At 44.5% G+C, this 26,982-nt stretch overlaps 1 protein-coding gene and 1 pseudogene across 1 annotated transcript; one reads left to right on the forward strand and one right to left on the reverse strand.

Moving 5' to 3' along the window:
• Positions 1-266: 266 nt before the first annotated feature.
• Positions 267-10,562, reverse strand: LOC144135398 (uncharacterized). The gene is made up of 5 exons (XM_077668063.1): positions 10,329-10,562; positions 9,470-9,611; positions 6,233-6,378; positions 1,963-2,092; positions 267-657 (listed from the first exon to the last, which is right to left on the reverse strand). The coding sequence occupies exons 1-5, from the start codon at positions 10,366-10,368 to the stop codon at positions 414-416; spliced, it is 702 nt and encodes a 233-aa protein (XP_077524189.1). The 5' UTR covers positions 10,369-10,562; the 3' UTR covers positions 267-413.
• Positions 10,563-15,042: 4,480 nt separating this feature from the next.
• LOC144135630 (U2 spliceosomal RNA) lies at positions 15,043-15,194 on the forward strand (annotated as a pseudogene).
• The last annotated feature ends 11,788 nt before the right edge of the window (positions 15,195-26,982 follow it).

The following is a 26,982-nucleotide window of genomic DNA, read 5'->3' on the forward strand; positions in this document are numbered from 1 at the left end:
AAATGTCACCAGAGGAGAGGGAAAGGCGCGAAGACGCTGAAATTCAAATTTTAACTACAGATAACTCAGCTTCTACAAAGCGCATTTAAAAAATCTTTGCTGGACACTATTCGTGAAGCGGCGTGCTTCAACATCCCAGGCATGCCGCAACTTTATTAGAGCCCCCTTCATGGCCCCTTTAAGGATGGATCACTAAGTAAGGCCGCCAGCCACAACAGTACCTCTGGATCTCATGACTGAGACTGTGTTTCTGGAGGAAAGGACGAGAAAATATGAAAAGAATAGCTCCCATCCGCAGAAGAAGGCACTTCCAGTGCGCGCATTTATTATGTTCCGGTGGGACTGAAACAAAGTTCGTGACAAGAAAAAACAACAGAAAAGCAATACTCGTTTTCGGTCTCCGTCCTCAACGTCTATCCCCCGAGTGCGGAGCCCACTTTGATGAGCGGCGTCATGATAGAGCGCAGCGTCGGGTCGCCAGGCTTGTCGTCGTACTCGATGCCTTTGCACTTCTCCCCTGACCGGAAGCCCACGCACACTGTTCCCAGCAGTTCGCCGGCGTAACGCTGCAACACGCTCTTCGCAAACTCGGCCGTCTCCGGCGGGCAGGCCGGCTCCACCGCCTGGGCCACGCACACCTCCAGCTTGCTGTACTGGCTGCGAGCAGAACGCAAGGAGAAGGAAGGAAGGAAGGAAGGAAGGAAGGAAGGAAGGAAGGAAGGAAGGAAGGAAGGAAGGAAGGAAGGAAGGAAGGAAGGAAGGAAGGAAGGAAGGAAGGAAGGAAGGAAGGAAGGAAGCAACAAAGAAAGAAAGGAAGAAAGGAAGGAAGGAAGGAAGGAAGGAAGGAAGGAAGGAAGGAAGAGAGCAACAAAGAAAGAAAGGAAGGAAGGAAGGAAGCAACAAAGAAAGAAAGGAAGAAAGGAAGGAAGGGAGGAAGGAAGGAAGGAAGGAAGCAACAAAGAAAGAAAGGAAGGAAGGAAGGAAGGAAGGAAGGAAGGAAGGAAGGAAGGAAGGAAGGAAGGAAGGAAGGGGGTGAAATAAATGAACGATAACATCGTCACGGACGGACGCAATGTAGAGAGGTCGTCCGGCCGATAGGAGTTAACGCACGGTACCGATTTCTGAAACCAATCGACGCAGCAAGCCGGATACGGGCGCTACTATCAGGCCACAATCAAACGCGAGCCGCGTCTGTGGAGAGAACGATCATTTTCACCTTTTTTTTATATTCAGCTTTTGCGAGCGATTAGCATGGTTCTTCATTCAACGTAAGTGGTTCCTGATAATTGTGCACAGTACGCAACAACTGATGTCCCGCTAAACCGTACCGGAAAATTCTGGACAAAAGCATTTTATGAACGGGAAAGAGTTTTATGCACCCAATTTTTTTCATATATCGAAAGATTTCGCTACAACAATCAACGTATCCGCATATTTGCCGTCGGCAGGCTTGCATTTTTTTTTTTTGCTGTCAGTGTTTTTGCTACACAGAAATGTCTTTGCTACACATCGGAACAATGGACCATTACCTTCAATATTTTCAAAACAGTACCTTACAGATTTCTAATATTCAAAATTTTTGTCCAAGATAGTTGGACATGACTTGAAGAACAACATATGTGATTGGTCCCGTGCGAATCCGGCCCTGTAGTACACCAAAAAAAGATTGGGCTGCCTGCAACACTTGGTATGAGACGGAAAACGGAGGGTGATCAAGCCTAACGCGTCTCCGGGTCGCGTTCCGGGCTTTATACCAGTGTATCTAGAGTTTTAATGCTCCACGAGGCCAAATGATGCTTGTTTGCGGAGCTCAGATTCTCACACTCAGTCGACTCAGAAGTGGAAGCAGCAGCACAAATGAGGGATGAATCGCATTGTAACCTCATTCTTCTTCCGGTTAGTGCAGCATTGACATTTGAGAGTGCAAGAGCTGATTAATGTCACATTCGAGCGTGTACTAACCAGCAGGCACCACCGATCCTCTGCTTGGCCGGCAGTCTCGAAGCCACGTCCAGATCGCTCGTGGTGGCCTTGATGCACGCGTTGAACTGTGAGCCCACCTTGTTCAGACACGGCGCGTGCTTGATGTAGTCTGCGAAAACATACTTGATCGTCACTTTCTGCGCACAGGACAAAAGAAGGGCAACTAAAGGTCTCGCACCATTTTTACGCCTCATATCCTATTAGAACGCGCTATGTTCGCTGATAAGTTGATCTGTTCACATGCATTATCCATCTTGTTCAATAGTAAGTTTTCCTGTGGTGTTATGCTCTCCAAAAACTCGCAGTGAGAAAGTGAAAGCAACATTTATTTATTTATTTATTTATTTATTTATTTATTTATTCATTTTTTTGTTTGTTTGTTTGTTTATTTATTTATTTATTTATTTATTTATTTATTTATTTATTTATTTATTTATTTATTTATTTGTCTGTCTGTCTGTCTGTTTGTTTGTTGTTTGTTTGTTTGTTTGTTTGCTTGTTTGGCTGTCTGTCTGTGTCTGTCTGTTTTTTGTTTGTTTGTTTGTTTAAAATACCCTCAGGGCATACGGAATTATAGAGCAGAGCGTTTATACAAAGTAACAAAGCATAGAAATATCAGCATAATATTGCAGAAGGTTGCTAGTTATACAATGTTGCATTTATACAATATGCTCTCAAATGTACGCAACGTTATCCGCTGGGCAGTACATTTTGGGGACTTTAATAATCCACCATTAAGGCGATGTCCAGAGACTTCTTATAAACACCTCCTCTCGCTTCTCTTCCTTTTGGGACCGTCAACACAGAACGCTTCACTCCAAGTGTCACCTAGACGTTCGTTGTGATGGCCTTTTGCCTGTGTAAGTAGCAATGCGTAATTGAGTTTTCAAAAACTTGAAGGCGACACTTGAGCTCTGCCTTAACGGTATGACGCGATAACGACGATGGGCCCTTACAGCAGCCCGGGGTCCTCTTTGCGTGTAACATCGCAGACACGGACATTGTTCTTTCTTTCATCATCACATAACGCTTGGCGTATACCTTTAAGAGTATAGTGCGATAGAATTAGGGATCTTTTTTTAGTCACCTAGGTTCTGCCTGCGTGCAGAACTGGTAGTTGTCAACTTTGCATCCACAGGCCGCGAGGAGTCATCATACTGCTCCAGAGTCCTTGCGCAGTAGTGCAGCGTTCAAGCGGTTAAACAGCCACCTGTCGGGGAGGGTGACTGCTTCACATACAGCTTGTCGGACCCAGGTTCCTCTTCCCGAGCAATCTCTCACGACCAATCTTTCATTTAACTGCCATCTATCACGGTGGGCAGTTTGTTCGCAGTCAGGTGGGCAGGGTGGGCCGTCTGCTTTTCTCAACATGCCAACGCCACCGACGCCGGGGTTGCCATTGAACGGGACCCTTAATGCTGTCGCGTTAGTATATCTTAGATGTCCCCGGTAGAGTAAGGTAAAGGGGGATGACTCTTTGCAGCACCAAATTTAACAGGTGTAAGGAGAAAAGCATCACTCCACTGAATAAGCAGAGGAAACCGCATCAATTCTTGGAAACACTGGTTCCTGAACTCGGATATCCTGCCCTCCCGATGCTCAATTGCGTGCTTGCAACGTATGTCATGCATCATAAGCCAAGCTTATTAAAAAATTTGTACCTGTCAGGGACACGAAACTTGAGCACAATTGTAGGCAGAGATCGAAGACAAACAGGAGTATTCCTTACTTCGTGCAACACATTACTCGAAAGTATTAGTTAGGCTCTATACACTCGCGTAAACAAGTGAAATGTCTTCGTGAGCTACCCTCAGAACGAGAAGAAAAACCTTAATCATCGCAATGTCTTGAACTAAACTTTACACTTAACTATTTTTACTCGGTTCCCGCCCTCTCTGATGTAAGCACGAAGTAATTCTAGAGCATTAGACACAACTTTAATGCTTCCGTTTGCTGGAACCGCCAATGTAAATGCTCATTCGGCACAGAAGTAATGGAATATACATCAACCTTGATAGACTAATGAATTCGAACTTCTTTGCGACTGTATTTTTTAACCTTGTATTTTCGGCTCACTTTCATACGCCTTTATAATGTAACGGAAATGCGCTACATATACATGCGCAAATTTTTTAACTGTGCAGTCGACTTATATTTGGTTCCGTGAGTCTACATTTCAGGCCACACAACACGAACGTTAACTACCTAATGAGTTCGAACATCGCTGTGACTCTATTTGTTAATGTTCCATTTTCGGTTAACTTGCATACGCCTTTATAAAGGAAGAGAACTGCGCTAAATATACTTACGCATTTTTTTTTACTATGTGGTCGGCTTATATTTGGTGCCGTGAGTCTACATTTCAAGCCACACAAAGAAACCATGGCTCCTCAAGTCATAGATTTACAACGTCTTTGCTTTCTCCTCTAGCACAACCACGCCAAGCTGAAAAACACACCAACTAAGACGGTGGCAGAATTGACCACAAGAAAACGCAATAACAAACAAATAATCGCGCGGCACTATCTCTATAAATTGTTGCTGAAGACTCATTTCCTTCGAGACTCCTGGTCAGCACTTGACGACCATCAAGGAATTCAAAGCCGCGGACTCCCCTGCTCAGTGGGGGTCTTCGTCTTTTCCTCTCTCAAATTCTGGCACGCATCCAAGACCAAGCAGCGCTCGCAAGCATTGGGAGCTTCTCTGTGCGAACGTTCGCAATCACGGCGGAGTTCATTATCCCGCGAGTGTGTAGGATTGCGGTAATTGCCTCTGGAAACGAACTCAACACGATGACTGTCCGCATATCAATTCCAACGAGAAGTAAACACCGACACGGCGCATTCTTTCCGTTCGCACAAGAGGGCTAGTACGGCCGAGTTCGGGCGGGGACGAGTGGTTAATGCTTTGCGCGACCTATTAAGGCAGTTTGCGAACCGGTTGTCGACACGTGCGCTTGGCTCCGACTTCTCTTGTAGGCTCGCGAAGGTTGTGCTGGCAAATGCGTCACTTAAAAAGCGCTCAGCTGTGCTTTCTTATGAACCACGATAAAAAAAATACTCACGGCTGTTGTCGACTGCTTTTCGCAACGCTTATCGTAACTGCCCGTCGTGTACGTACTATACAATGGTAGCAGTCCAGAAGGAAAAGCTTCGAATTCTTCCGGTAGTAGCTACCTGCAGTGAGGGCTTCGGCGCCGCTACATGGTGTAAACATTCTGGGCGATATATTAGCTTAATCTTAAAACACGGTAAGCCTTGCCCCTGCAAAAAGTTCTATGAAATTCACTGTTATAAAATTAAACAATAGGATATCTGTCGAAACGATTTATAAAAGAAATACATGGGAAACAATAGCAAAATACGAAGGACGATTCTTGAACGGAGACTTTAAGGAAGACATGGGCGGAGTTGTTGTGTCCTGAGTTTCGGTTTAGTTTTCTGTATATTGACTTGGATTTGGACTTGTTTATGTAGATGTGAACTTGTTATTGTCTTGTAATTGTCACGTGATTGTTCTTATATATATGTATATATATATAAAAACCTAACTTGCCTGAATAAAACGTCATTCGTCATGTCATTCTGAGTGTTGATTCACTTCTTACGGCCGCTCAGACCGACACTACATTTGCACACGTGGGTTTGAATCATATCCTCGTCGCCAATATGGTGTCGGCCCGGGTGGCCGTACTAAGTGAGTCAACACTCAGAATGACATGACGACTGAGGTGTTATTCAGACGGGGTGGGTTTATATATAGGAATAATCACGTAACAATTACAAGCCAATAACAAGTACACATCTGCATAAACAAGCCCAAATCGAATCCAATAAACAGAAAAATGAAACCAAAACTAGGGCTCAACAGGAGTACCCTTGAGTAACGAAAGGAAAAACAGCGCTAATTTTGAAACAAACCACGCAGAAAGACCAGACTGAACAGCGCCTGTCCTGTCTGGTCTTTCTGTGTGGTTTGCGTCAAAATTAGCGCTGTTTTTACTTTTGTTACACAATGTTACACCAACTAGCCCAGCAAGAGGTACTGTTAAACAGGAGTACCCACGCACATAAATCTTGACCGCTTCTTCATTTGGCTGCGCTTATGCACGTAAGTCTTGTGCACTAAGACTGCTGGCCGAGTTCTTTGCACTCTCTCGTGCTGCTCAAGCCACCACGGGAGCACATTCTACGAAACACCGTAGGCGTCAAATCGCAGCGGCACATATAGGGCATCTCTTGAACCTCACCCTTGTGGTAGTCTGTGGACGTGTCGCAGCGCTCCTGGATCTCCTCCCGGATGTCGTCCAGGAAGACGGTTCCAACGCCTTGTGCCACACTGCTAGTGCACTTCTTGAGGTAGGCGCGGCTGCAGGCTTCCGCTTCTTCCTGGGCCCTGCGCGCCATCACAAACGCCGCGAGCAAAGTGGTATGTCAACGACAACACAGTCACAGAGTGTACAATGAGAGATGGTTGGTTACCGAACACCCTAGGGAAGCTTTTTCAGTTAGCCGAGCACTCGAGATAAAGAACAGCAGCTTCCCTTTCACATGGGTGTTCCCAGTGCTATTAATCGCTACTCGGTGCTTGTTCTCTGTTCCTCAAGGACCTTGGTATGTCTGGTAATAGCGAGCTCTGGACAGAGGAGTGGTGTTTGAGAACAGAAGTTTTGCGAGAGGTGCACTTGCAGTAACTCTTGAAGGTGCATGCTGAGAAATTCTCGTCAAGCGCATTTTTCAACGGGAAGTTGTCTATGAACACAATATTTTCATATATCGAAGATTTCACTACAATTACCAAATATCCGCATATATCTCCTCAGCAGCCTTGCATTTTTTGCTGTGTTTCCCGTTAGTTTCCTATGACATTCTTAACTACTCGATGCGAGCGATAGAGAAACATTAAAGGAAAGATTTTGCAAAGCATTGGAAGAATGGACCAATACCTTCGATATTTTCATAAAAGTGCCTTAAATTATTGCGCAGTTCTCCTGCAATCATAATTCATCTCCAAGAACCCTGGACTGGAGTCATCCTTTCATTGATGCTATGCTGTAACAAGTAAGGAAATGCCTAATCGAGTTTGTCCCTTTTCAAACTGCGGCAATGCGTTGTACTGGAAGCTCGAAAATTATCCGGTGTAGTGGTGCCAGCTTGGGGTGGTGCAAATTGCGGTGGTTTCATTTTACCATGAGGCAGTCACATGCTGCAGTCTCGACAACCTATATGTTTAATTTCAACAGAGAGCATTCACATTGTACTGGCTCTTGGCATTATGTTTCAGTAGTTATTTTTACTAGCTAAGAGGCGCTCTCCAACGTTTTTGGTTGCTGGTGGCCTAAAGGGAGAGTGCTTTTCCTTATCGTTCCTAGGCTCTGTTCTTACGAAGACCCACGTTCATTCATCACAAATTTCTTGTGACATGGCCAACTATCCATGTTCCGTGGAGGCCAGTTTTCCTCTGATTATGTCTTTGTTGTCGAAACAAAAGTGCACAGGTCCAAACGTTGAGTGCCAGGGGTGCGTTCACATCGGGGGTATTTGTTTTAGGGGTGTTTGGGACTTGCTTTCGGCACTGGTGCCGCATTGCTCAAATGTGCATTGCAGCATAAGCTCACTTCTTAACGTCACGGCTTTATAATGTTATGAAAGCACGCCACAATGACACCACAGTCGAGAAAAAAAAATCGTTGATGGGAAGTAAATATTTCATTGAAATTTCCTCAAATGCATCGCCAGCAGCACCTGAAACCACGAAATTGCTAATCGAGCCAGTAACACACGAGGCTTTCAAGAAACACTCTAAAATTTGATGAAAGTTCGTCTGGTCAGGCATAAAACAACTTTGGCCGCCTCAGTGAACAAGGAACTCGTATGCGGTTCTGAAACGTTTCGAATATTTTACCTTGATATTATCATCGACCGTCCATTGTGACATCTTCTGTTCTAACCTTATTTCATAACAGATGGATTAGTTTATACTGCTAAATGATCGAATACACGAACGCTAACAGTCTTCTTAAACGAAAAAAATAACATATTCCGTCTTCTGATATGCTCCCGCTAACCGGACCACAGTCCTACAGCGAACAACAACAAAGAAAAGAAGCCACGTGTCCTGCAGCCGCGAAATAATTACAAATATAGATGCAGCAAAAGCATATCACCTAAGGAGCAGCGAATATGTAACAAGTGATCTCGTGCCACGGTGACCTTGTCTCCTGGCGCTGACATGTGCAACACATTAAGCAGGCGAACTTATTGTGACGAAAGAAAAAACTTTGGGTATAAACTACAGAAATATGGAGGGGGGGGGGGGGGTATTTTTACCTGGACGCATACCGCCTGTCACAAAAAAATAGATGATGGTCCCGCTTTCATCAGACAGTGGCCTTTACTTTCTTCGAGGAACAAAGTGTGCCACCTCTTCCAAAGGACCCGCTTTGCTCAAAGCTGTGGTGGTGTAGTTTTTGAGGCGAAAGCTTTTAATGGCTTATGCTCGCGTCCGTCCGTCCGTTCCGCTCTGCAACGCGATACGAAAGAAAATCTTTGTGCGCGATGGGATTCGAACCATCATCCTTCCGTTCCGCAGCCGAGCGTTCTAACAGCTACGCTACTTCGTGCCTTTTTTTTCTTTATTGGCTACTTCGTGCCAACGCATGTGTAGTTCTCCTAGTCTAGGAGGGATGCCTCAGTGCCCTCCAGTGTCTCCAGCACTGAAGATTCACAAACAATTGTGTACTTAATCAACATCTTAACCAGATATCAGTGACACAAGCAGGAACACCGCGCTAAAGGCTTTCACCTCACCGCACTTTAGGTCAACAAATTCCCCCCCCCCCCTGAATTTTTTAGACAGGGTATATAGGTTTATTATGAAGCATTTGGATCTGTTCATTGTACGCTTGGCCTGCATCTTGCACTTTGGTAAAATTTCGATATAGTGCAACTGGGGTGCAAAGCGCAGGCAGCAGTTCAAGCGCACCGTTAACTTCGCCGATCAACAACTAACTGCATAGAATCTGTCTGCGGCCTTGATCCGTGCTGCTTCAGTTAAATTAACTCGCAAGTTATGCGATTGCATCAGAGTATACTTGAAGCTCTATTGCCTTCGACGGCTGTCAAGAACTGCTAAGGTTGTTACAGTCTACACTTACAAAGACTTCTTTCGACAGTCTATATACTGTCCATAGACATTGTCTATAAAGTCTACAGACTCTCAATAGACGAACCCTAGAGAACTGCCTTTATGCAATACAAATTTTATTGACAGCCCATAGACAATCTATAGGTTTATAGCCATACGCTTTTAGTAGACTTTTGTCTATAGACAGTCTATAGACTATGAGTAGACAAAAAGAAATATCTATATGGAGGCAATAGAGCCTATAAGAAGTCTGTAGACTGTGTATAGTTATTTTTTTAGGGTAGTGCTGAAGGCCTCACAAGTAGTAGCAATAAAATGGGAAAATGAAAGTTGTACGTACTTGCAGAACGCTCCTAGGTCATCCTCGCTTTCGGGAACGCTGTCCCTGCTGGTGAACACGAAGAGGTCTGCGGCGCATTCGTCCAATTTGTGGATGTCGCACTCATCATCAGTGGGAGCCGCCGCAGTGAAGGCGAAGGCAGCTGCGTTGATAGGGATAAGGATTGCGCAGTTAAAGTGCATTCCACTTGAAAACGATAAAACAGCGCACTACCATTCCCCATTGCGCACTGAGGATGCAGTGCAGAATATTATGCTCAGCGCATCGCCTTTCAAATGAGGTCATATTAACGGCTTGCACTGTACGTACTCAAATTAGTTTCACCAGCTTCTAGCTCTGAGGAGAAAATCAGGTGTATTTTCTGGGCTACTTTAAGCCTAAAAAAAGACTACTGCTCGTTATACACTTTTTTTTTGTTTTTTCGCCCACAGTTAAGCACTTACTTCATAGTCTACAAAGATGACGCAGATTTGCAACAAGAGAATAATTACTATCCATATTTAGTCTTGGAGGAAGTTACTCTTGCGATGGCCCATGTATGTTGTGAAATAAAGATGTTGAGGGTTCAGCTGCCAACTCAGTGATAGCTACGGCTGCAACTGCCTAGAAAACACCTTTACATAAGGGCATTAAGCTTTCTTTGCTGTCCTAAAACAATAAAGTTAGCTTTCATTGCTTTCTTGTTTGCCTGATGAATGGTGACTCACGGATTTTTTTTTTTTTTTTGGATAGCAGGGCAATAGTTTGCGAGAAGTGCGACAATTCAGATGAAACTTTTATGACGTCCTCAATGAGCTTTCGCGTTTAAAACGCGGATCTGAGATCAAGAGAAATGCCCAAAAAGATATAGCCTACTCACCGACAAGTAGCAACGAAGTACAACAGCAGCGTATCTTCATGGCGAACCGGTAACGGGAAGCTATTTGTGTCTCCGAACTTCTCACCGACGTCTCGCCTTCGACGCTGACTCAAAGCGGACAAAGATGCCAACGTTTATATAGAGACGTACCCAGGGTAATTACGGAGTCGGCCGTGCATAACACGAGTGCCCTGGCGCTTGCATTTCGACGGGCCTTAATGCGATTTTCATGTGTGTTTACTCTTCCTCGAAGAGGCTGCGCTTGTATTCCATACGTTTACTACTTTAGCTCCAGTCATATAGTACGGGCCACGTGAAGGCGAACTGTCTGTATTTTTTGACAAGGAAGATAAGAAGCCTCCTCTCCTTCTCCGCCTCTACTCCGTCGCCGTGTGAAAGCGGCGGTAGCCTATTGCCAGCGGCGGACGCAAGGATTCCTTCCCGCACAACAACCTGTAGAGAAATGAGGCAAACGCACTCGCCGAAGCATGGACAAACAAGGCTTCACTTTCGTTATAATAGAGCTATCTTCCCACTGACCTTCGAGCTCTAAATAAACTTTACTTGACGGCATTTAAAGATCCCGCTTATCATAGTGTTATTTAAGTTTTCCTCGAGACAATAAGCTTCCGGCTTTCTTTTCAATGTCACAAACAGGTGTAAAAGAAGGGATAGTCTGTATCTTGTTTGTTCGCCCTGGCCCAAACCAAGGAAGTTATTAAGCGCAAGGTGGTTCATCATGTTCAACTTGGCATCAGCGTAGAAGATGAAGACATAGAAGGCACACATAGAACAAACTCGTTCAACCTCCTGCATTGCACGGTGGTCTTATGGGGACTATTTGAACTCAACATCGGCGAGGTCGGCGCTTGCTATGGTGCCAGTATTTTAATTTCTAGAGGATGCTTCCCAAAGACGTCTAAGTTGAGCTGTCACTCAACTGTGTAGGTAGCTAGGAAATCTAGCCTCGTTTATCTAGTGTATCAAGCATGAAAGCCACTTTGAACCTTCCACTTCTTTCCTTGCGAAGAAAAGTGTCGCGCTCATCTCTCTTTCACAACATTTATCATCACAATCGCCACCATCTTAAAGAAGCGCTTCTCTCTGAACCTGAATACATTTCATCCCGTAGAGATCACTCTCCTAAAGCTGACATCCCCTTTTGTCGCATGAACGCCTATTTCCACTCGTTTATTCCCAAGACAAGCAATGCATGGAACCACCTGCCCATCTCAACTGCCACTCTGTTTTGTTCAAATCTGCTCTCGAAGAATATGTTTACTCCCAATAACCTGCATTTTACCGCGTTGTTGTTGCTGTTCCTATTTTTTTTGTCTCTCTATTGCCGCAATTCCTGTGTTATAATTACATGCATATAGATATTTTTCATGCATTCCACTCCCCTCTTTAATGCCTCCAGGGCCTTGAAGGTATTGAAATAAATAAATAAATAAATAATTAAATAAATAAATAAATAAATAAATAAATAAATAAATAAATAAATAAATAAATGTAGTGTGCAGACTGGGGCCTCATTTGTTTGACATCAGCTGTTAGCTTTAAACACCTTTCAGAGTAGTCATATTTTTGTCCTCTTTAGTTCCTTCGATAAATTTTTCTCAAGATCAAATTTTGGGATACGAAAAAAAAAATAACTGATTCCTGGTTACACAGTACAACTTAATATGAGAGGCCTTATAGCCCTCACAAGTCAAAGCAAAAAGAACATGAACGCAATGTAGGTACAAAAGCGCGCTAAGCAGTGCGCTGCATTAAATGTAATTAGAAGATTAAGAACCACGTTCCAACTCATCTCCCTAATTACAAATTAGAGCCATTGAAGTCTGCGCCACACTTTTTCGGCTTCTGCAGGTTGTAACTAAATTCAGTAATGGGAAAAACAGTATAACTTTATATCTGGTACTACGTTTAAGACTAACCTACTATAGAGGCAGAAAGTTCAAGTGGGCCGTCTTTTCTCTTTAAACATAACACAGCCAAAGTCGTTCATCATGCCACAGCAAGTACATGACTGTCGCTTAAGCCACATTAATTTCGAAGAAATGAATGCCGTGGGTCTTGCATTTCTTATGCGCCGCTTTTGGATAATGATTTCCTTTAGGGAAAGTGGCCTACAAAGGAGCATATGTGTCGGCTGTCTGTAGTACTGTTTTGTTACTGGTACTTGGAAGTTCTGCTCATTTTCTTCAGGCGTCTGTCTTTCGCATAAGTATTGCAACCTGCACCGCAACCAGACGTATGCTGAACACCGATGACTTATAACTAGAAACTCATTACATGAAAGCATATAAACAAAAATGGATGCAGAAAAAATAACAGTACGTGCGAGTTGTACACCACCTCAAGCTGACATTTTTTGACATTTGACATTTGAACACTTTGTTTCAGACAAAAAGTGAAAAGGGAGGGTGGAGAAAAATCTGTTTGAACACAGCTTGACAGCACTCCATCCCCCTAAAGGCAGAAATAAGAGCTTGAATATGTCACGTTACAAGGTTACGGAAAAGCCTATAGATTTCAAAAGTTAAATACTGCATACAAGACTACAATTTTCAAAGTTTCGAAGTTACAAAGGTACAAGGCAAAGCAGAGTAATTGTTTACAGGAAAAAAAAAGTAATATAAAAAATGAATATCGGACAAATATAGGTGGAAGAGAGACATACAGACGCAATTTGTCTAAAGCGAAATCGCTGATAATTACAATGAAGTGAAAACTTATTAACATTGATTATTTCTGTTTACAGCAAAAATTTTCACTATGACATAAAATATCTGTAAAATGCGGTTGTTTTTAAGCCTTTCCACATTCACGCCTTCCGAGTGGAAGCGAATAAGAATGTCTGGCAACGTGTGCGCAATTCTTTGTTGGCCATAGTATGTACGCGAAAAAGGAATGTTCCAGTTTTATCGTCTCACATTCTTTTCGTTGCCACATTCTTTTTGTTGGCAGAGGGTTTGTAACCTCTGTTAGGAATGTATACAGTAAATTAGACATCTTTTTTCGTTAAAATACACATCTGTGCTTGAAATGCTTAAGGCAGCTCCCGCACTCTCTCCCTCTGTAAACGCAAATGTATGTGTATACGTTCTATTCTTCGCGTTCCGTAAACTGAAGAGCTAGTGTTTAAGTATCACAAATGTCATATTGCAGTCCAGGAGTGGCAATATCATAAGAGCGCTGTCCACACAGATTTCATCCTTAAAGTCATAAAAAATTACGCAATTGCTATCAATTCCTTCAAAGTACACATTTAGAAAATTTTTAATTTTCAGTTTTTCACATTTGCAGCTGTCTAAGAAAAAGAATTTCATTACACTGTGAGTATAGCAAGCACTTTTCAAAAGAACAGAGAGAATTATTATCAAATATCTCTCTCGTTATATGCACACCATGCAGGGCTTTTACTTCGCAAGTTTGTTTTTTTTTTTTCCTGAGCTAGCGTAATCTGTGTAACGGTTTCACGCGTTATGCAACCCGAGATGCTAACTTCACGTTTAAAGGCATCACATTTGCTACTAAATAGCATGACGGCTGTAGACTGGCCACAGTTCTACTTTATTTATCTTTAGATAAGGAAACACAATTCGGATCCCAGATGAGATCGCTCCGGAGCATTTCAAGCAGCTCCACGCGGAAATAATCAAGTTCACAGCGTTATTCACAAAGGAGCTACACACTTGTCTTGTTTCCTGTCCAACTCTGAATAATTCCCAGGGTGCCCTTGAGCGTCGTACCATGAAGCTCCGCGGAGATAAGCGTCTGTGTAGTACGCCCGGCAAACGCCCTGCCACACCCAGAGCACATCGCTCATGTGTTCTTTGCAGCCTGCCATTCCCAAGCGAGGGAGACACGAACGCATCATCGGGCTGACCTCGGTCCTTCCTCGGCACGTGTCACGCACAAGAAAGCCGAGCTTATTTGTTGTGTACGGCACGTGTTTCGCTTTACTCGATGTCTTCTTCGGAGGTCCACCAAGTCGATCATGACAGCTGTAGACACGTTATTCACACGGTACATTTCTTAAGCTGTGGCTGCTTCTCAATAAGGGATGCCTTCAAATGCACTCTCGCGTTTTCGTTGGGTACAATGTGACGTCTAGAGCTCTTTAGGGGAACCTCAGCCGTAGCCATGAGCAAGGTAATTTCCTTTTTGCCAGAAGGTATGTCCTAGACTCACCTTCGCATTTTGCGTTTAGACTTTTGGTACGTATTTGCTTCTTGCTAATCACAACACCTCGCGCAGCACACCCGGTAGTGACTGGTCTCAAGAACTGTGTTTAATGCCGTGCTTGTATTTGTCACTTTAGGCTTTGAAATAGTCGGGTCATCTTGCAGTACTTGCCACTCAACACTTGCAGCCATATAAGCAACCCACCCGAAAGGGTGGGTTGCTTATAGAGCGGCGAAAGACTGACTTTGCAATTCAACTGAGCAAGTTCCGCTCGGCCAGTTGTAGCTATCGCGTCACTTCAGGTTTAACCAGAGCTAAACCACCGCCAATTTTTATTTACCCTTGTTCCTCTGCTTTTTCTTTCACACTGATATTTCGTTGCAACATGCCCAACAATTCTGGACAAAAGCATTTTTGAAAGGGAAACAATTTGTGAACGCAACTTTTTTATATACTTTGTAAGATTTAACTATAACAATCAATATGTCCCCAGATCTCCCGTTGGCAGGCTTCCATTGTTTTTGCTTTCGTGATTGTCCGGACCCCGTAGAGTATCTGTTACGGGGCCAATTGGACTTATTTTTGGAAATGTGGCGGAGAGTTTGAAGGATGCTTCACTCCCGCCACCGGTTGGCCCGGTATTGCACTACCTCCGGGATCGGCCTTGTCTTTAGCACGTCTTTACTATCCTGTCTTTCTATCCCATCTTTCAACTCTCCTACTATCCGCACGTGGTAGCGATTGTGGCTCGGCTTCAGCCAGTGATGAGTCCTGTGCACTTTCCTTTTCTTTCTTCCTGGCAGCAACTTCTCTCTCTATCTCTGTTTTTGCTATCAACGTTTTTGCTGTCGTTAAAAGCGTTCCTTATTGTTTTTGTTTTGTTTTTTAGCACTCTTAACTATACATGACGCAAGCGATGGAAACACTATAAAAAAAAGATTTTGCTACGCATCGGAAGAATGGGCCATTACATTCAATATTTTCATGAAATTACCTCACAATTTTCTATTATACAAAATTTGTTCTCTAAGAATATTGTACATGTGCCGCTCTGGTGTTCTTACTACTGCAGCATTTCTGTTTTGAAATTTGAAGTTTATTTTCATTTCAGTAAGAAATGAGGGACCCGAGACAAAAAGTGAACGTTAATTTACTTGACGGCGCTCGGGCCCCAATACATGGAAAAACAGCGAGGTGTCGGTAGTAACATTTGGTGCACTTACAATTTAGACAGTACGTCCCAGTACATTTACAGACATTTTAGCTCTTACTACGCATAGTTCAGTCTTTTTGTTGTTAAAGGTAAAGGCACAATATGAATGACAAACATGAAACAGCGAATAATAACAATTGTACATAGCAACAAACCCGCAAAAAATCCAAAAGACACAGGAGAAACACACCTCGCGAAAAGCAGAAAAATTACATTTGCGAGAGAAAGAATGAATGTATTCTTTTCTTATTTACATTTTCAATATTAACTTTATTTTCGCGAAAATAGTTTAACAGAGTGGGCAGAGTATGTGCAAGTATTTGCTGGCCAAACGTCACTCTTACGAAAGGTACCGTCCAGTTATGAGCAGAACGCGAAGGATATGTTCGTGTAAGTGTTGTTAGATCGGCGATCGAAAGCATTGTACTCTCAGACTTAGTTATCTGCTGTTTGTAGCGAACTGCTAAGTAATACGAGTAAAGGTAGTGTAGTGACATTACTTTAATATTCTGAAAAAGCTGCACAGTATGAGTGTAGTAGTCTTTTCCAGCTACATGGCGAATAGCCTGCTGTTCTCATGTGGTATTTGGACAGAGATATAGACGAAGTGCTATGTGCTCTATCACCACACTGTTTAGTCGCCGCGTCGTCCCGCTCCGGTTATGTCCCATGCTTCTCCACTGTAATCTATAGTTTCAGCATCGCCGCCGGAGATATCACCATTGGGTTCAGTCGGAAAACTACAATTCCTCTGTGCTTTCGTGCAGAAAAATGGCGGAGGAATTCCATCGGCTCGCTGGCCTATTCACATGACGATGCAAAAACTTCGCCAGATTTTTCAGCTATTACCGGCAAAAATATGTCACGTATCCAACAAACTCCAGGGTTCTTGAGCATCAGTTCTAATTTTAAGGCAACTTCGTAATATTGCAAGGTACTGTTATGGAAATATTGAAGGCAAATATCAATTTTCCGATGCGTAGCAAAATCTTTTTTTTAAGTTCATCTATCGCTCACATCGAGTAATTTATAGACTGCGATGGAAAACAGTGGGCAACGTTTCTGGTGATAGCAAGAACCTTAATCGTAAAAATATGCGCGCCTTCCGATGGAAGATCTGCCGATACATTGATTGTTGTAGTCGAATGTAACGATGAGTGAAGAAATTACGTTTATGAACTATTTCCCGTCGAAAAATTCCCTCATCCGATATTTATGCTATTTATCCGATATTTATACATCATGGCTGGTGCATTCGCTCTTCTCTGTACCGAAGCACAAGCTCCAGCATTCAGGGGTACTAAATCGAAAGCAAAAGGTAGCAATTTAAGGTGAACACGTACAGTCTCCACAATGACGAAGTAAAAAAAGAACTAGATACTGCACGAAAAATATGTCATTCCTGATTTTGTTCATTTCTGTATAAAAAAAAAACACACCGATCTCGACACCGTCAGTTTCCCTTCTAGGAAAAGAGCTCCCCCCCCCCCCCCCCCCTCTTCGCGAATAAAACCCAAAAATCAAACAAAACAGAATCAGCCAGCAAGCACTCCATCACTACAGTGAAAGCAGTAGGCACGTAACAAGGCCTTCTTCCCCGAGCCGGCATCATTACTGTAAATGCACTACTCAGTTACGTAGCCTTTCGCAACTCACCCGTCGTCGAAGAAAATAAGGTGCCCTCAGGTAACCGCGCCGGATACATTGCAGTGCTATGGCTTCTCGCCCATCCAACTAGGAAGAGCGAAACAATAATAAGAAAAAGCGCTCGTGACTGTGGCCTGAGTGTCCTTGGCTGCGTAGCCGCATCGTTGCGACTAACCCCACCATGTGTTGGTGTTTCAAATTATTATTTCGCTTTTTTGCGTCAGGTTTCCTGTTCAGGAGGCCCATCGAGCTGTAGGTAAGGAGGTGCAAGGCCTTTTTACCACCGTCGCATCAAGGCCGCACGCGACGTTACGCTCGAGCTGTGCTGGCAGAGCGTTTCAGGGATTACTCCGAAAACCGTCAGCAAAAAAATTGAATATATAAAGTGCCGGCCATCTGCGTGATACGTAGAATGCTCTACAAGGATTGCTATGGCAATTCCTTTTAAGACCAGTACTTCATATTTATTTATTTATTTATTTAGTACATACTGTTGGCCTCACTTTGAGGCCGTAACAGGATCGGGTTTACATACATATGAAAAAGTGCGAAAGAAAAAAGAAGAAACAGCAGAGAAGGAACTTTTTCATTTTCCACAAAGGTACACGTAAACGCACATGGTGACACTGTTGTTAATAATTCTCAAGATGGTTTGGTTTATAGGGGTTTAACGTCCCAAAGCAACTCAGGCTATGAGAGACGCCGTAGTGAAGGGCTCCGGAAATTTCGACCACCTGGGGTTCTTACACGTGCACTGACATCGCACAGTACACGGGCCTCTAGAATTTCGCCTCCATCGAAATTGGACCGCCGCGGCCGGGATCGAACCCGCGTCTTTTGGGCCGGCAGCCGAGCACCATAACCACTCAGCCACCGCGGCGGCTGTAATTCTCAAGATGGTTTGTTAGCTTCGATACAAATGCTTCAGGGGACATCTGGTTCACAATTTCTGGAGGCAACATATTCCACTCATGAATCACATGTGGAAAAAATGAAAATTTTAATGTATCACTACGGTATCTGTATTCGGATAGATGATTTTCATGTTTTTTTTCTTGTGACACGTTGACGTGGCTCGTCGCGCATCCTAGGGCATGTACTAGAATGTGTTTTAACTAGGTCTCGTCCAAGTCTTTAGGGTGGCATTCGTAAGCTTTTCTTCTTCAGGCCTAGAAACTCGTTCGGTCCCTTCCTCACGATAGGGCGTTGCTGCATAATGCTGCCGTTGATGAGCATTTGAGCGCTTCTCTGATCCGGGCTCAAATATGGATCTCATTACAAGTTCTGAAGACGCTTGCTAGCTCTCTAATCATCCAACACCATCCACCTGCTCCAACACCACTTCATAAAAGTACATGGGCACCTTTCATGCATTCAAATAGAGGTTAGACACATTATTCCTAGTCTTGCGATGATGGCCGAATGGTCTGAGATGGACTCCATTCAAGTGGGATACCGGCCTCTCGACGCCATGTGCTCGCATCTCACATGGAGCACGGAAATTTTTGTTCCGGTGCATGCGTACATGCCCCGTTTCCTTTCAAGCCCCTTGAAGGCAAGCGACCACGCCACAACAACCTGGCCGGTTTCTGCGCATTCCCGGGACCAGTTTTTGTTGTTGATGACCGCTGTAGGCATGGCACATAACCATATAGTTCTTTCTTTTTTTTTAGTGAGAGCTACACTAAACTATTCAGAGGCGCGTTTCACGTGGTCAGCCGGAACCAGAACCGCGCATGCGCTGTTATGGCAACCAGCTGCGTCGTTCACCAGGTGTCGCCGCTTCGCCGCGGCGGTCTCCACCACTGCGCCGATGAGTGACAGCTACTGCGCCATTTCCTTTCGTCAAAAACATTTCCTTTCCTCAAGGAAAAATAGTAAAGTTAAGAAGAATGATAGAAAGATAGGCGCAGCACGAAACCGCGTCCGCCGAAGCCACGACGCTGGTTTGAGCAACAGATATCGCAAGTGCAGATGAAATCCCAGCGATGTCGTCCCTACCCGCCGCGGTGGCTCAGTGGTTAGGGCGCTCGGCTACTGATCCCGAGTTCCCGGGTTCGAACCCGACCGCGGCGGCTGCGTTTTTATGGAGGAAAAACGCTAAGGCGCCCATGTGCTGTGCGATGTCAGTGCACGTTAAAGATCCCCAGGTGGTCGAAATTATTCCGGAGCCCTCCACTACGGCACCTATTCTTCCTTTCTTCTTTCACTCCCTCCTTTATCCCTTCCCTTACGGCGCGGTTCAGGTGTCCAACGATATATGAGACAGATACTGCGCATTTCCTTTCCCCAAAAACCAATTATTATTATTATTATGTCGTCCCTGGTTGACCCCAGTGCGGTCAACCATTTTGAGATTTACGGCGCATCCGCCGTTACCATGGCAACCGGCTGCGCCGTTCCGCCTGTGTTGCAGTCGCGCCTGGCTATGGAGCTTGACGTATAAAAGCCCTGATGTATGCGCACTGCTATTGGGTGGCTTCCTGGCCTTACGGGGCTGGGTTCTGGGCGGCTCTCACACATGTGGCGAGGGCTCCTTGTCAATGGTGGTACCTATTGCTAAACCGTAGTCATACCTACAGTTGACGCGGTTGTTGCGACGCACCGTTTAGTCTTTCAATCTTTACTCTCACGCCTCTTTCGACTCTCCTGTACTGTGCGATGTCAGTGCACGTTAAAGAACCCCAGGTGGTCGAAATTTCCGGAGCCCTTCACTACGGCGTCTCTCATAGTCTGAGTCGCTTTGGGACGTTAAACCCCCATTAACCATATTTTGACTCTCCTACTGTCTGCCCGTGGCAGCGATTGTGGCTCAGCTTAATTGAGCCAGTGGGCAGGCCCGTGCACTTTCCTTTTCATTCTTCCTGCAGTCGCAAGAACAGCATTGCTAGGGAGGTGCTCCATGGGTGAAGAAGCTGACGGTGAGCGCGTGTACTGTGCGCGGAATCTCCGTCGGCTACGAGAAGCTGCTTCGGAGGAGCCCGAAATCGTCGCTTGGCGTGAAGAGGTCCGTCAGCGTAAGAATGAAGCTCAAAGGGCTAAGCGAGCGTACGTAGCTGTCGCTACGCATGTCCTGCCCTAGCTGTGCTATAGTTGTTGTTGTTGTTGTTGTTGTTGTTGTTGCTGTTGTTGTTGTTGTTGTTGTTGTTGTTGTTGTTGTTGTTGTTGTTGTTGTTGTTGTTGTTGTTGTTGTTGTTGTTGTTGTTGTTGTTGTTGTTGTTGTTGTTGTTGTTGTTGTTGTTGTTGTTGTTGTTGTTGTTGTTGTTGTTGTTGTTGTTGTTGTTGTTGTTGTTGTTGTTGTTGTTGTTGTTGTTGTTGTTGTTGTTGTTGTTGTTGTTGTTGTTGTTGTTGTTGTTGTTGTTGTTGTTGTTGTTGTTGTTGTTGTTGTTGACCTCACACAATGGCACATACCCACAAGGGGGATAAGCCGCTGCCAATTTTTTCTTCTTTTTTTCGACTGGGTTGTCATAACTCGCGTTTGTTCCCTCATCGACTCTGCCTTCTTCCTGTTTTTGAATGTTACACGAATATTTTTTTCTCTCCATAGCTCGCTGCGTTGTCCTCAATCAAGCTGAACCCTTTTCATTGGCCTCCACGCTTCTGCTCCATAGGTGAGTAGCGGCATAACGCAACTGTTATACACTCTTTCTTTCGAGGGATACTGGTAAACTGCCATTCATGGTTTGAGAGTACCAGCCAAATGCTCTTCACAATGCTCTTACTCTTCTAGTGACACCACTCCCGTGGTTCGGATATGTGGCCACTACATGCCCTAAGTAGACGTATTCCCTTACCATTTCCATCGTCTGGCTCCTTTCGTGAACCGCTGTCCCTTTCCGAGGCTGTTGAGCATTACTTGAGTTTTCTGCATATTAATTTTTAGGCCTACCATGTTGTTTTGCCTGTCTAAGTAATTTCGGAGTTTTCATTTCAAATAGCAAGCAAGCAAATCATCAAAGCAAGACAAAGCTCTCAGTAATTAAGCAGCCTAACAGTAACAGCTAAAAGTTGACTTTCAGTCTTAGTTAAGCAGCCTGCCAGTTAGCGCATCTCAGCTGTATTCTGATGTACTACACCGCTGACAACGCATGCTATGCCGAAAAAAAGCGCTCTTCTAACCCAAGAAGCCTATTTTTTTTTTAATTGTGTAAAGACTTACGTGAAGCACACTGTATGTTTCATCTTTCCTATTAGTCGATATTATGCACTAGAGTTGTGGTTTGGGCTTGTTGGACTTGTCGCATGTCTAGAGAGAGCAGAGCAAAAAAAAAAAATGAGGACGAACACAGAAGCTATCACGACAAGCGCTGATTTTATTTTCGATGTTATGCATTTATTCTATGTACTTTTATGAGCACCACTGCTTTTTTTCTTTCTCCTTATTGTACATAATTAAAATACATAGCTCATCTCTGTATATCTGCAAATAGTGATTCATGTTGTGTCGCAATGTATTCTCACGTTCACAGTTCTGATATGTCCCCCCCCCCTCCAAGTTTCGGTCCGTGCCACTGCATGGGGGCGCCACATGACAGAACACTTCTGGTGTCGAGCCCGGCGCAGTGGACCCGTTTCGACACCAGAAGTGTTTTGTCAGGTGGCTCGGGCCGAAACTTGTAGGGGGGGGGTTCCGTTACTTTTGCCCCCCTATGGTAGCTTATTACCCTCTCTTCCCCATACTGGCAACTTGTCTTTTTTATGCCAATGTCAAATACATTTTTCTAAATAAACCGTTAGAAAGAAGCCGTTCGGAACACATTCCCGAGAATTTCGTAAATTTCGCGCACCCAATCTGCATGGCCGTCAAGCTTCCAGCGTACTTGAGCAACGCTTAAGAGGAGAGGGAAAGCCTCGGGTGCGAACAAAGAGCAATACAAATGAAGGCTGCCGCCTCATCCTTTGAAACAAAAGTTACATTCTTTTCTTCAGCAGGCAACCAATAAATAATCCGTCCAGATAACCCCTTGAGATCTACAGATCCTTATTTGCAGCTTCGAGCACCCTAGCATCCTGGTTCGGAAAGCACCGAGACCGTATCAAAAAGCAGCATGAAGCAACCTTACGTGCCATTGTTTCGAAGCATTGAGGAAAGGTATGGTGGGCCGTCGGCCACTGGCACGTTTCCAGGCGTCTGCGTGTCTCCAAGCGAGGAAAAATGTCGTAATTAAGGAATGGTCATCAATTATTCCGCCAGCCACTTGCCGCTTATTCACTACTTACCGCTGTAGTGATCATCCTTCCCTTAAGGTTGCGACCAGCAGTCACGTAGGCGCCGAGTCATAATTTTCGTTAGCACGCGAGGTGCGTTTGTTTTCATTGCTATGGGAGTGCGGTGTACGTTGCCCGTTTTGCCTAAGGGAAGATTCTGGAAGCCTATGAGCAACTGCTTCAGAATGTCTGGGGCGTACATGGTACATGTGACGGCACACTATCGCTGTGCTGATGTTACCAGCCCATGCTTGCGATGGCTGTCTGACAACCTATTTTGGGTCTCACCTACATGACAGCGCTCTTATGTCCTTGCCCTCTTAATAAGAGAGGTTAAAGGACAGAAAGTACGGTGTCTGCGTTGTCGGTATCGGCGCTGTGAGCGAAAAATCATGGGAATGACTCCAGCACGTGGTCCTCAGAGAGCGACCCAGGAAACAGGTGGGCCACCTGTGTCACTTGAACTTTAGGCGCATTCACAACGTGCTCAACGGATAGTGAGGAAACCGGCCACCTTTGGAGGTGGTAGTTAAATTAATTAATGATTGGTCGTTCGGGAAGAGCAAGTTAGGCCGCACAAAGTCCACCGCTGGGAGCGCCTGCCATTGCAGGGAAGGGGCGCTTCGCTTAACTGTTGGATTACTGCGCCAGGAGGGGTATTAGGACTACCTATGGATGTAAAGTAGAGAACGACCTGCATATATGGGAACTAACCCTTTAAGCTATCGAGTCATACCTTTAAAGCGGAGCTTAAGTGTCCGCTCCAATTTTTTTTTTTACTTTATGTTCCTTCCTATGTGTCTTGTTAATTTACTGTGTGTAGTGACTGCACAACGCTTACTGAGACTATGCTTGCTCACTGTGTTTACTTCTTTAGTGTCTACTTCTCATTTTTCATTACTGTTGGCATTTTTGGCGTGTTCATTGTATTCTCTAAGTTGAGTATTGTGTGTCTATTTTTTATGTGTTGAGTTTTGTTGAGCATTACGTCGGCAGTTTTATATAATAGACAATAGTCAAATTCATCTACATTTGATGATTAGCAGGAAGACAAGAACTTAACACTTCCTAAAGATCAGCTCTCAGCCCGATAGCTCGGGATGGTCACCCGCCGAGTCTCAGTAAAGTTGTGCGCTCAACGAGGATAAGGCGAGATGGTATGTGAAATAAGGGGGGGGAGAGGGGGGTAAGTAGCGCTGTAAGGAGATACATAACAGTACAACCCCTGGATTTCATCACAAAACAGTGTGGTAAGCAAGGTAACTTGGCGAAATCTTTGTGACGAGATCAGACAGCTATGTGCCAGAAGTATGAGGCACTCATCGTAAGTTGAAGAAGTTTTTAATATTATCTCATTGCGAAATATGCCGAACGATTTATTAGAAGTCCGCGACTGACCAAAATGGTAATAGTATCTAGAGTGAACTTAATATGATGGTAGATGAGCCATACTGAGCGTTACAAAATTGGTCTAATTCTCGTCTCATGTCAACACTCTAAAAAGCAGAACAGTGCGACTTTATGTTTTTACTTGGCCAGTCGCTTTACAGACTACAAAACAAATTTAGCGGTAATAAGCTCTCACTATTTTGCATGTAACTTTTATTGCCGACAACAGGAACAGGGTGTTCCACCTTCAGATTGTTATGCCACTCTTGCCTCCGCGAGCTTTTGATTGTTTTACAACTCAGTTTCCTGCCAACGTCACGTAACATTTGCAGGCGCCTCTGGCTTAACGAGTGTGGTTAATGCATTAACTAGTTTCTTGGGAAGAATCTTTTGAGAGGGAGCATGGGCTAAATGGAAACTTAGAGGTCGGACTGATTAGCTCTAATATGGCCGGCTACTAAACCTAGTGAAACAGAAATGAATGCGAGAGGAGAGGGCAAACAAAGGTGAGAGAACGGACACACACGAAGCCAACGTGCAGCTAGTTACAATTAATTAATTAATTGGTTTTGGGGGAAAGGAAACGCCGCAGTATCTGTCTCATATATCGCTGGACACCTGAACCGCGCCTTAAGGGAAGGGATAAAGGAGGGAGTGAAAGAAAGAAAGGAAGAAAGAGGTGCCGTAGTGGAGGGCTCCGGAGTAATTTCGACCACCTGGGGATCTTTAACGTGCACTGACATCGCACAGCACACGGGCGCCTTAGCGTTTTTCCTCCATAAAAACGCAGTTAAGTTACAATGCACCACGTGGTTTCTTGAACCTATGGCAAATTTCAGAAAAGTATGAGTAATCTGTTCTTGTCATTCTACTAACAGCTGGCCCGGTGTTCTTCCAAGCGGCTTCTTAAAAAGCAGCATTGCCGTCCTGTCGGCATGTGTTCACGTGTGTTTCTCTTTTGGTTTTGTTTTTCTGATGTCCTAGCGGCATGACGACAGCATCTGTTTTCAATGAAAAGTGCATGGACAGTGTGTCGGACGGAAACCGCGCGAACAGTTTTGATCTTATGTAAGTTCAACTTTTATTTGGTCTAGATTGCAGGCACTTTCGAACGACCAGCATCTCTTGAATGTCATCGTATAGAAAGAAGTTTATAATGGGCCTGTAATGCTGGACCGTTGGCAAAATATAAATATCTTGTCCTTTTTAACGAAGGATGCCTGCATAAACCAAAAATCGAATGTGCGCCCTTCGTGATTCGAGTAAAAAGGCGCAGATAGAAACGCTTAGGCCCGAACACAGACACTGTAGGCTCAAACCGCTTAAGAGGTAGTAGGGGCCACAGCGTCCACAAAAATTTGTTTGCAATTCACAGTAGAGTTCATTCCAACGGGTTAGAGCTTCCCAACGGCCAAGTAATAATTAATAATTAGTTTTTGGGGAAAGCAAATGGCGCGGTATGTCTCATATTTCGTTGGACACCTGAACCGCGCCGTAATGGAAGGGATAAAGGAGGGAGTGAAAGAAGAAAGGAAGAAAGAGGTGTCGTAGTGTAGGGCTCCGAAATACTTTCGACCACCTGGAGATTTTTACCGTGCTTTCTTATAGTATTAAATGTTTGAAAGTTTGCAGCTCTTTTAGCGTCTACAGTGCAAAATGCAGCGAGGTGTGCCTCCATCCAATATTTGGGGTTTTGTATTTTACCGCCTATCTTCTCTAATGCATTAAGCAAGGCTTGCAGCATATCCACAATAAAAAACTAACAAAAATAGTTTCTACCTCATGTACAAACCCAGATTAAGCAATGCGAGCCTTTATTCTCGCCAAGGCATGGCACTGAATAAAATTTGAAATCTTAATTAGCGGCAAGTGCTTAGGCAGGGGGCGACTGCCCAGACGTATGCCTATTAGCGGTGGCTAGTGCCGGTAGCTAAATGGTTCTCACTATTGCCTCCCTGGCATCACCTGCGCTTGTTTATTTGAAGAAAGCGAGAATACCATGCAATATTCCAAGATGGCACCAATATTTTGCTCTCCTATATATTACACAGGCACCTCCTTATGTATAAATAGGTGAGAAAAATCTTACAAATAGGATAAGACTTAAGAACCGTGGCCTAGATATAGGAGAAATTAGGTATCACGTAAAATGCTTCTGAAACGGCAAAAAATGGACTCTTCTTGGCGCTTCATACATTTTTATTCCTACGCTTCTAACATTATGTCATCTCTCCGCTTTTGAGCCCTCAATTTTCCAATCGCTTTTTGCTAACTTCCACAGGGCGTTGGAGCGCAGCGCTCCCTCGTGCCTACGATGCCTCACTCCGCTCCTTATATCCGTGTTGTGACCGCGCTAATTAGTCATATCATAATGGTTCGTGACGCGTACAGTCACGCCTGTGCATGTGCCTATGGAAACTCCTTCGCGCATTTCCTTTAAAGTATGACGTCGATATGACGTGGAGACCTGTGTATGCGCTGCACAGGTACGCGCTATACTAGCGCATACGCTGTTATTACCATCTCTATTCCTATGTCTCTATGCTATGGGTCCATTTGCTATGGGTTCCATGCTATGGGTCGCATCTGCTATAGGCTCCATTGGGACCCAAGATATTAAACTTATTTTTATAATGCGGCGGAGTGCTTGAAGCACACCGGCATGGATTGACCCGGTATTGCACTGCCTCCGGGATCAGCCCGGGTTATAATAGCGCGCGTGCGTCTTTTCTTTCTATCTTTTCTCTGTTATCATTTCAACTCTCCTACTTTCAGCACAAGGTAGCGATTGTGGCTCAGCTTGAGCCAGTTGGCAGACCCGTGCTCTTTCCTTTTCATTCTTCCTGTCAGCAGCAGCAGTAGCAGCAGCAGCAGCAGCAGCAGCAGCAGCAGCCCTTTGTCGCCGACTTGGCAGTGTAGGCGCGGCGCAAAGGAAACACATACCTCCCCCCCCCCCCCCCGCTCTTTTATGCACACTTACTCCTCCTCACCCAGTCGCTTACT

The sequence above is a fragment of the Amblyomma americanum genome, chromosome 5 (assembly GCF_052857255.1).
Source record: "Amblyomma americanum isolate KBUSLIRL-KWMA chromosome 5, ASM5285725v1, whole genome shotgun sequence".
NCBI classification, from domain to species: domain Eukaryota; kingdom Metazoa; phylum Arthropoda; class Arachnida; order Ixodida; family Ixodidae; genus Amblyomma; species Amblyomma americanum.

Coding starts and splice junctions, on each gene's coding strand:
- LOC144135398 (XM_077668063.1), bottom strand. CDS start 10,368: ATGAAGATACGCTGCTGTTGTACTTCGTTGCTACTTGTCG. Junction 9,612..10,328: donor TACTTCGTTGCTACTTGTCG/GTGAGTAGGCTA, acceptor CTATCAACGCAG/CTGCCTTCGCCTTCACTGCG. Junction 2,093..6,232: donor GTCCACAGACTACCACAAGG/GTGAGGTTCAAG, acceptor ATGTTTTCGCAG/ACTACATCAAGCACGCGCCG.